General features: G+C 39.9%; 1 protein-coding gene across 1 annotated transcript; it reads right to left on the bottom strand.

Moving 5' to 3' along the window:
* Positions 1-10,484: 10,484 nt before the first annotated feature.
* LOC132042502 (uncharacterized) lies at positions 10,485-11,084 on the bottom strand (the record flags this gene model as incomplete). The annotated part of the gene is made up of 2 exons (XM_059433025.1): positions 10,667-11,084; positions 10,485-10,573 (listed from the first exon to the last, which is right to left on the bottom strand). Coding segments are annotated over exons 1-2 (507 nt in total), but the record flags the coding sequence as incomplete, so codon positions are not given.
* Positions 11,085-11,556: the final 472 nt, after the last annotated feature.

Genomic DNA, 11,556 nt, shown 5'->3' with positions numbered 1-11,556 from the left:
CCAAGAATCATCTTAGCCAATTCTCATCAACAACAATCCGGGAATTCAACCCGGCCAAACTAGCAATCATAATATCGCAACCATAGTAACAATTTCCAATTTCAATCCAAGATACGTTCTAACAACTTAATCAATATACTACTTCCATCAAGACCTTCCAACTCCAATGAAAACAATAACAAACTAATAATTCATATACCAACAATATCATACGAGTCTCATTATTTTCCATGCATGCAAGAATCATTATATCCAATTTACATAAACTTCCACCATAAGCTTCCAACTACTACAACTTCACTAAACTCATTAAGCTTATATTTGCAACATGAAATCCATAATATAACAACCAAGATATTAAATAAAACATGCTCTCCATTCATTCATAAATCAACACATATCCACGGCTACACATACTATATACCTCACGGCCACCTTCATATATGTACACAACTACAACCTCTCCAAAAATCATTCAATTTCCATTATCCACATAGCATTCACAATAACAACAACCATATATTGGATAAAATAGTTAAATCATCATTCCTACACACATGTATACCTACACGGCCACACTTAGTTTCTTCCCCTTCCATGAATTTCATCCACTCTTTCATGCTACAACACATAGAATCATCCATAACATATAAAAAGGAATGAATTCTTACCTCTTTCCACAATCTTCTTCACTTGACCAAGTTGTCAACTTAAAGAAACAAGTGCTCTTTCTTCCAAAGCAACTACACCAAGTTATAAAGGACCCTTGAATTGGTGGAAATACCGCAAGAAAACAATTTTTAGAGAAGGATTTCAAAGGGCTAATTTTCCATGGCCAAAGCCGTATAGGCTTCTCTTTTTTTCTTTGTTGTTCTTGTTTTTCTCCTTGTCTAATTCTCTTGAAGTTTCTAGTAAAATATGACTCATATATGGTCCCTTATCTTAATTTAACACATGGAAATTAATAAAATCCTATGGGCTTGGGCCATGTTGGCCGGCCACCCCATCTCTTTTGGGCCTTCATTTTTCTTTTTTTTTTTTTTTGAGCCCAATCCATTAGAAATCTCGTTTCGCAATTTTAAAACTAATTTCCGAAATTCCAATTTTGCCCTCGGGCCATCTCCAATGTTCTCGTGTCACCATTTTCCATAAGTAACAACATACACACACATAAAGTCAAAACGTGGCCTTATTCTTACAAATCACAATTGTGTCCAAATTTCCCGAATGTGCAAAAGCACGGGATATAACGAGTTTCGATACCGGAGGTAAGACAAGAGAAGGGAAGATAAGGTAGAATATAAGGATTAGTAAAACGACGCTGAGGTATTTTTTGGGCTAATCTGAACACCTTCGCATATTCTTACAGAGAGTGCAACATAATGTGTGACAGGAGAGTAAAGAGCGAGAAAGATCTTCGAGCTAAAGGTACAACAAGGGTGTCAGCAAGGATAGTGATCCCAAGAGGACATGGGATTGATAGTGACAGTTGAAAAAAAAAAAAAGGCGATTAGTAGTTTGGAAAATTTTGGAGGGAAAGAGAAAACACTGTTCTCATGAAGGGAAATAGAAGAGTCTACCGGGTGGTAGAAGAAGATTTATGGACCGCTAAGTAATCTGAACATCAGAGTACATGCTATGGAATCGCATGAAGCATCAACGTGAAACTGTACGCAATTACGATGATAAAAGTCTGCATCGGAAGGCTAGCAAGGAATACCGTAGGACGGTGGGTAGCTACGGCATGCTAAGTCAGGACTACAATAATGTCACGACCCAACTCCGTAGGCCGCGACACGTGCCCTAGTTGGACACTCATACGTACCTTAACCTAAATTAGCAAAATATTACAAATAAGCAGAAATAATAATTTAATGATGTCAAGTATATATGACGCACGAAGGCCGATAAGGCCGTCACAAAATGTAGATAAGCCCTAAATGTACGCGAAACTCACACAAAAACATATACAGAACCCACACCCCATGTCTACAGACCTCTACAGAACAAAACATAATCATATGACGGGACGGGGCCCCGCGTACCCGAGAATAAACACATACATATGCGAAAACGGAAGTTTCATACCAAAATACGGGCTCCGGACAAAGGAGCACGTCAACGACCGAGCGGATAACCTAAGCAACGGATCCACAAAATCGGTCGTACGTACTGCGCGGCACGAAACGCAACCCCAGAAGAAGGGGTCGGTACGGAAAATGTCTTGAATATGTAAAGCAAAGACCGTAATAAATAAAACTAAAATCGAACGAAATATACGGAAACGACGAGATGCATAGGTAGTCGGAAATGCATATCAAAAATCATAAGTAATGCATGCGAGAAGACATATGCAAAAACGGCCCCGCTATGGGACTCGGTGAACGAACGAGAGGCGCCCCTTCTCCGGCGCCATAACACATCATACTTCGAGTAGGGAATATCTCCGAAACAAATCATAACATACCAAGTGGCCACATCACATCACATAATCGGATATCGGAATATATATACATGGCACATCATACTTCGGACCCATGTACATGTCATACCTACCCCTCACACCGGGGCGCGGCGAACAATGCAGAGACATACGCTTGAGAACATATCCTGGCCCGGGCTCAGTGTGGGAAACATTGAGGCATCCACGAGTGGAGTAGTGAGAAACTAATGCAATAAAATACCATAAAAATTTCCAGAGACTCAATGAGGCATAGGGAATGGCAAATCAAAGTAACGAAATCGGACGGAATCATAGTACGTACCTTTCGGACATCACAGAGGGTCATGTCAGGACGGAACATTCGGAGTCGAAGTGCATACCAAAACATTTCATAGGGCTTAATGGAATATTCAAAATGATTTTTGTTTAGTAGTTAAAACATTCTTTGAAAGTCGCTCGAAGACAAATCGTAAATACAAGAGAATAAAATCGGAAATAGTAGGCCCACCTCGGTCAATTGAGGTGGCGGGCGTAAATTACATATGTTAAACTCATAACGTCACTTACAAGGATATTAGGACAATCGAAATGCATTTATACGAGTTTTAGAGGTTTAAATAATTTTTCTAACTATTCGCAAAATTTTTAGTTCAATTCGACTGAATGGAAAAGGGGCGTTTTTGGACGTGGATTCCGAGGAATAGAGGTGCCCCCGAGGTCCAAAGTCAAGCCTAATGCATCTAAGACGTGCCAATAGAAGAAATGGGAGAGCTTTACATACCTTTCCTGCTCTTCACGATTGCCAAAAATCAAATCCCGTTTCGTCGAAAGTCCGCAAATGGTCATCTTTACCGCCACTATTCATGCAGCCGACATTTCAATCTTTGGCTTCTATTTGGCTACCGAAATTTCGGCAGCACTTCCCCTATAAATGTGACACCCCGAGATCCAACTCGGCTCAAAACAATCAACAACAACCCAACAAAGAACATCAACAACCACAACAAAACACAATATGATACAACTAATCGACTTTCCAACATAATACAATAACTTCCATTCCGACTTCACATGTCCAAATCAATACCATCATCTTCACATTCATTACTAATCAAAATCGTTACAATGCCATTCGGAAACATTTCATACCATTTTTACAATATATAGACAAATTATACAAAATACACAACTTTCCACCAAAGTCATAATTCATTCCAAATCTCCTAATCTTTAACATACACATACATAACACATTTCCATCTTCTAAGTTCATCAACAAATATCATAATTTGCTCCTTAACAACTTGGTTCCATAGTGGCATAAAATCATAATAAAATGGTATAAATTCCCACATTCTATTCCCATGCAAACTTTCATCATTTTTCCTATATTTACAATGCAAGAATCACAACCACACAATCACCGTATTAAACAACATTAAACCATTTCCATTACCTCACAACTAATCCCACGGCCAACATGGAATTTTCAACTTCAATCCATTTTCGTTCTACTTTCATTCCCAATGCAAATTCCACAATAATCACAATTATAATACAACGTAAAATTCAACATAATCACACTACCTATATTCGGCCACATGCACACATGCACACCAACTTTGCAATCTTCCATATTTCCGTATATTCTACTTATTTACATATACTTCAACACAAACCGACCTTCATAACATAAATGAATGGAATGAAATCTTACCCTTTTTTTCCAAACTTCTTCACTTCCTCAAGTGTTGAATTGAAGAAACCAAGACTCAATCTTCCAAACCAATTACACCACGTTATTAAGGGGCCTTGAATTAGTAGGAATTCAACAAGAAAATAATTTTGGAATCAAAATTTAAAGGGTTGGATTTCCACCTTGTTGGCCGAATGGCCTTTATGTTGGAGTTCTTGTTTTTCTCTTGTTTTTCTCTCTTTCAATTGTCTTGAAAATTCTAGACAAATCATCAACTCTTGTCCCTTATATATATTAGTAGGCACATGACCATGTCACATGCTCCATGTCTTTTTCTCCTTTTTCTTTTCTATTTTTTTTTTCTTTCCACAAGCTTCTTGAATTTTCCATGCACCAAGCTAATGAATCACATGCAAGCATGCATAATTTTTTTCATGTGGGCTTGGCCATGCCCTACTTGGCCGGCCATACACACACTTGGGCCTCTTGTCTTATTATTTTTTTTTTTTCAATTTTTCCAAGCCCAATTTCCTTAGCCCACATTTTGGTAATTCATGAAACCACTTTTTGAATTTCCGATTTTGCCCTTAGTCTTTTCCAATATTTCCACGTCTACATTTTCCATAGCCAACTTATGGACCAAATAAAATCAATGCATTACATTATCCTTAATTTGTCTCGACAACCCCGAGATTCCCAAAGGCGAAAAATACGGGTTATAACAAATAATGGAGACAAAAAGGGGACCTGGGTGAGAGTGAGATACTAGTTAAATTCTGGTCAAATACACAAAGGCAAAAAGGTGGAAAAAATGGACTGTAGGCAATAAAGGAGTTAAGTAAGAACGAGAAGAGACTGACGTATGTCTTAAGGTAGGATTGAGCAACGGATAATCGAACCTTAAGGGGGAAATAACTGTTCCCAAGGAGAAAAGGATATTACACCCCGAGATTCCCGCACATTGGGATCTGTTGGAGTTATTGTCAATAAGATATAAAGTCATAGGTGCTTGGGTTGCGATTATGGGGGTTCGAGTTCGTGTGGCGGAACAATAGCAGGGAAGAGACGACTTGAGGAGCTGAAGAGGATATGAAGAAGAGATAGATTATATGCCGTGGTAATAAAGGAAACCCCCCCCCCCCGCAAGATCCTTAGAAGACCTTACGAGACCAGTTGAACATTCGAGGACGAATGTTCTAAAGGGGGGAAGGATGTTATATCCCGTATTTTGTACAATGGGATATTCCGAGTAAGTTGCGAAAAGTTAAGGACAAGGTTTTTTTTTTTCCGGTTTTGTGAAGAATGCACAAGTTGCTTGTAAGTATCATTGGCATGGAATATTAAGGGCGAACCCGGAATTTGGAAATTTGTTATTATTCATGACTTCTTGGAGAAGCCACAAGTGGCCGTGGGCCCCACCCATATTTTGGCCAATTGTTTTAAGCCATAAAGGGGGCCATGTGTTCACTTCATATTTATAGGGGGTGTATGTATATGTATAATTCATGACCATGCAAGACATATTCATCATCCAAGAAAATTCTAGAAAATTGGAGAAAATTGGAAAAAAAAAAAAAAGAAAAAGATTGCACATGACCGGCCATGTGCCTATAATTATATATATATATATATATATATATATATATATATATATATATATATATATATATATATATATATATATATATATATATATATATGTGATGCTAATACAAGACACAACTCATCATTTTAGCACCTTAGAAAATTCAAGAAGTATGGAGAAAGAACAAGAAAGGCCATTCGGCCATGAGCTTAGCCGAGGAACCCTTGGAAGTTTATCAAGAAAAATTATTTTCTCCTAGCTTTCTTACTAATTGGAAGGTCCTCGTTAACGTGGAGTGGTTGTTGAAGCAAGCAAATCGTTCGTTGTCGCAATTTACCAACTTTAGCCGAGGGTGAAGGCAAGTGGAAAAAGGTAAGGTTTAATCTTGTTTACATGTTTTTATAGGTGGTTGTGCATGTTGAAGTGTGTGGAAAAGGATGGAAGTCATGAAGCTTTGCATGGAGATGTTGAGCCGTGTGTATGTTGTCTTGGCCGTGTATATGTAAATTGTGTTGTGTAGGAATGATGAATTAGATCTACTTGGCATTTTAGTTGTAGTTGTTATGGATTATGTGATGTAGAAATGAATGAAATTCATGAAAGCTTGTAGTTTGAGGATTGGCCGTGTGTATGTGACCTTATGTAGGAGCGAAGAACTAATTTCATTTAGTGTAATTTTGTTGTTGTTGTCGTGGATCCTATGATGTAAAGTGAAGGTTTGGTGATCCAAGTTAAAGTGATAAACGTATGGGCTGATTTGGAAGATAATGTGATTTCAATATAGTTTCTTGTATTGATGAAAATGATGTTGCTAACGTATGGAATTGTTGATGTAGTTTACGAATTTGGAAGAAAGAAATATATTGTTATTGTCCCTATGGAAATGGGTGGTTTCGGGTTCCATGGCATATTGTTTGGATTGTCTTGAATATTTTGTGGATTGTTTAGAATGTTCTTAAATCTTGTTTGGGTGGTTGCGGATTAGTAATTGAATAGGTGAGCATTGGTGTTGGGTTGATTGTGTGTAGTTTATTTGAATATAAATGAAATGTTGTCGAATCGTGTAGAAGGGAATTATTAATGTTAGAATGCGTTTTGAATCACTTATGGATATTGTTAGTATGGTTGTTGGTTTGGTTGTTGTTGATTTGGCCGAGTTAAATTCTCGGGGTTGTTGAATGTATAGGGGAGATGCTGCCCAAATTTCTGTAAATAAGTGAGGGCTTGGAATTGGATTCGTTAGTGTTTATGACTAATGGTTGATGCCTAATGACGTTGTGTATATCGTGAGAAGTCGAGGCTTAAGCTTGACTAGCGTAGGAAGCGAACGAGGTATGTAAAGCTCCACCTTTCTTTCTTTGGCATGTCTTAGTTAAGAGTAAGTTATGACACGAGTCTCGAGGTAACTCTATTCTTGCAATCCGAGCATGTCTATGATTCTTATTTGTTTTTTGATATTCGTATTCTTAATGTAGTCGAATTATGGTTCTTATGTTTTTGTATGACTAAGTTTCAAAAGTTGCATAAAAGATTTGTTTTCAAAAGAGTTTTGTTCTTAAATGCTTCCGTAACTACGAACGAGCGTAACTTTCACAGAAGGGCTCGGATTGCTTCGATATGTTCGTAGAAAGTCCTAATGTGAATAAGGTCCGTCACTTTCCGAGGTGGACTCAGATTGGTTTGACGTATGATTATGATCCCTACGGTCTTTTGATATGCTTATAATGTTTGTTATGTTTCCGAGTAGTGTCCGAAAGATATTTGATATAATTTTTGTCCCGATTTTCAAATGACGACTCGCTTTGATTACATCATTGAGTCTTTGATAATGTTTTATGTGCATATGGTTTCTCACTACTCTGCTCGTGCCAAGCTCAATAAGTCTTTCACTGCGTCCCGGGCCAGGGAATGTATTCGTGCAACTCCGCTACATTATTCACCGCATCCCTCACTAGGGGGCCGAGGCACGTTATATATATATATATATATGATATGATGATACGGGGAGGCGGCCAGGATGACATATGATGATTCCCTTTACCGCGTCCCTCACTAGAGGGCCGGGGCACATTACATGTGCATGCATATGATGATTTTAATTACCGCGTCCCTCCTTAAAGGGCCGGGGCACGTTATATGTACATATGATGATTTTATGATATCGACATGCATGATTTATGTTTTAAAGGCAAGTCTTATGATTTTCTGTACTCTTTGCTTCAGTATGATCCCGCTTTCTGTATTTCATGCTTTAAATGCTCGGACATATTCCCACGACCCCTTTCTTCGCGTTTCATGCCAGTACACCCGATGAGTCGAAGATAGTAGTAGAAGATGTTCCAGCGGGATTGGCGAGCTCCATTTGCTCCGGAGTGCTGCCAAGTCGGAGTATTATATTATGATATCATGTTTCATGTTAGAGACTTTGCAGACAGTGTCATGTATATAGTACATCAGTTTGTAAGTGGCTCCATAAGCCGATGTATTATTTTGTACTACATTTCAGATGTCGTATGATTACAGGATTTATTTGATTTAAGAAAGAGCGCAAAGTATGTTTATTGTCCGAAAGGTTTTCATTATGCGTTTATGTTATGACTTGAGGGTCCAGTCTGATTATGAGTGTCACGAAGGTCAGCGGGTTCGCTCGGCCCTAGGTAAGGGTCGGGTGCCCATCACACCCTAGCGGATTAAGGGTGTGACAACATCTTTGTCGCTCCTGTGTGAATAGAATAACGGGAGTAATGAGCTTCTTTCAGAATCTGACGACGTAGTCCTGCCATATCTGGCACACACAGCCTGCCTCGATACTTGAGAACTCCATCTGCAAAAACTTCAAATGGTGACTTCTCTTTCTTCGGAAATGTATCTCTATAGTGACTCAACTGGGGATCTTCATACTAACACTCTCTTACCTCCATATCTAAGGATGAAACAGCTGGGGTTATGAATACCAACTCCTACATTGCCTGAATCAATTAAAAGAACTCCTAGGCCAGCTAACTGGTGAAGCTCACTAATTAATTCCTTCTTTTCTAGCTGAACATTACATAGACTGCCCATGGATTTACGGCTAAGCACATCGGCCACCACATTTACTTTCCCCGGATGATGTAGTATACTCACATCATAGTCTTTCGATAACTCTAACCATCGCCTCTATTGGAGATTCAACTCCTTTTGTTTGAAGATATATTGGAGGCTCTTATGATCTGTATAGATATCAACATGAACACCGTACAAATAGTGTCTCCATATCTTCAGTGCATGAATAACCGCAGCCAATTCAAGATCATGGGTCGGATAATTCTTCTCATGTTTCCTCAACTGCCTGGAAGCATAGGCAATGACTTTACCGTGCTGCATTAACACACAGCCCAATCCGACACCGGAGGCATCACAATAAACAACATACCCATCTGGTCCTTCTGGAAGTGTCAGGACTGGAGCTGAAGTCAATCTATCTTTTAATTCCTGAAAACTGCGCTCACAAGCATCAGTCCACTGAAATTTTGCTGATTTTTGAGTTAGCTTCATTAATGGTGCCGAAATAGAAGAGAACCCTTCCACAAATCTTCTATAATAGCCTGCTAATCCCAAAAAGCTACGAACCTCTGTAGGTGTTGTAGGCCTTGGCCAAGTCTTCACAGATTTCTCAATCTTTTTTGAGTATCTACGAATACCATCACCGAGATAATATGGCTTAAAAGTCACGAGAATTCAGCAAAACTCACATTTTGAAAATTTTGCATATAAATCTCGAGTCCGAAGAATTCCAATGACGACGTAGATGATCTTCATGCTCTGCTTCTGACCGTGAGTATACTAGAATATCATCGATGAACACGATCACGAATAGATCTAGAAAAGGCCTATATACATTATTAATCAAATTCATAAATACTGCCGGAGCGTTAGTAAACCCAAATGACATCACCCGAAATTCATAATGACCATATCTAGTTCTAAAAGCCGTTTTCGAAATGTCTTCCTCCTTGACTCTCACTTGGTGATACCCCGATCTCAAGTCAATCTTTAAGAACCACTTGGCACCTTGGAATTGATCAAACAAATCGTCGATTCTCGAAAGTGGATATTTATTCTTGATTGTCACCTTGTTCAACTGTCTATAATCAATGCACATTCATAGGGAGCCCTCTTTCTTTCTTACAAATAAGACGGGTGCTCCCCATAGTGATGAACTAGGCCTAATAAATCCCTTCTCGAGCAAATCTTTCAGTTGTGCCTTTAGCTCTTTCAATTCTGCCGGAGCCATTCTGTAAGGAGGAATAGATATAGGCTCGGTGTCCGGCAGCACATCAATGGAAAAATCAATTTCCCGTTCCAAAGGGAAGACCTGAAATTTCATCTGGAAATACATCCAGAATCTCATATACTATCGGGACGGATTGGAAAGTCGGCGGCTGTTCTTCGATGTCATGAACTCGGACTAGAAGATAAATATAGCCTTTAGCAATCATCTTTCTTGCCTTGAGATATGAGATAAACCTGCCCCTTGGGGACGCTGTGTTACCTTTCCATTCAAGCATTGGTTCGCCTGGAAATTGAAACCGAACTATTTTCATTCTACAATCCACATTAGCATAACAAGAGGCCAACCAATCCATGCCCATAATCATATCAAAATCTAACATTTCTAGCTCAATCAAATCAACTGTGGTCTGGCGATTACATACCACAGCCACACAATTTTCGTATGCTTGTCTGGTTATTACTAGATCACTAACCGGAGTAGATACCTCGAAAGGTTTAATTGGCTCGGGTTTCCCCCCAGTACGATCAGTAATATACAGAGTAATATACGAAAAGGTAGAACCCGGGTCAATCACTGTATAAACATTATGGGAGAATATGGATAGTATACCTGTAACCACATCCAGGGAGGACTCAAGATCCTGTCGTCCGGCTAATGCATAAATACAAGGCTGAGGGCCACCTGAACTAGGTGCTACCTCTCTGCCCCTACCACAGCCTGCTGAAGCCTGGGGAGTCTGCCCTACGGGGTACACGGACGAAGAAGAGCTGGCTGCTGATCCTCTAGGCTGGGCCCCAACTCTACCACCCATCGAGGGATAATCACACATCATGTGCCCAGTCTGACCACAGGCGTAACAAGCATCTGAGCCACGGCGACACTGGCTCGAATGTAATATACTGCACTGGCTACATCGTGGTACCGGTGGTCTCTCTTGACCAGAATCACCTCCAAACTGAGGACCTGAGACTCTCGAACTCTGACCCGGACCAGAATAAACGGGGCGATCAATTCTCCTGCCTGCAAATCGAGGAGGTGCACTAGTCGCGGATTGGACCGAATATCTGGAATATTGTTGCCTCATGCCCCCTCTATACCCACTACTAGCAACGGCAGATCTGGCCCTCTTGCTCTGCCCTCTATCAATATCGCGCTCACCCCTTTGCTGCTGTTGCTGCTTTTCTAAATTCTGAGCGTGAGCTTGAATACGAGAGATATCCATCCCTTCTTGGAGTGAAGCGGTCAAGAAATCCTTGATCAAATGTGGCCCTAAGCCACTCATGAATCGATGTATTCGGTCTCCCATGTCGGCCACCATAGTCGGAGCATACCGGGCCAATAAATTGAAGCGAAGACTATACTTCCGAGCACTCATATTTTCTTGCTTTAAATTCAAGAACCTTTTAGCTCGGGCTCTTCGAACCTCGGGTGGCAAATAGTGACGGATAAAAGCATCTACGAATTCCTGCCAAACTGGAGGAGATGCATTTTCCTTCTTTAAAGCTATCCAATTGTTGTACCATAGCACGGCGACATCCCGCAACCTATAGGACGCC

Source organism: Lycium ferocissimum, unplaced genomic scaffold (assembly GCF_029784015.1).
Source record: "Lycium ferocissimum isolate CSIRO_LF1 unplaced genomic scaffold, AGI_CSIRO_Lferr_CH_V1 ctg15711, whole genome shotgun sequence".
NCBI classification, from domain to species: Eukaryota; Viridiplantae; Streptophyta; class Magnoliopsida; order Solanales; family Solanaceae; genus Lycium; species Lycium ferocissimum.
Note: the sequence above shows the minus strand (reverse complement) of the source record. Positions and strands in the feature narration are given on the sequence as shown.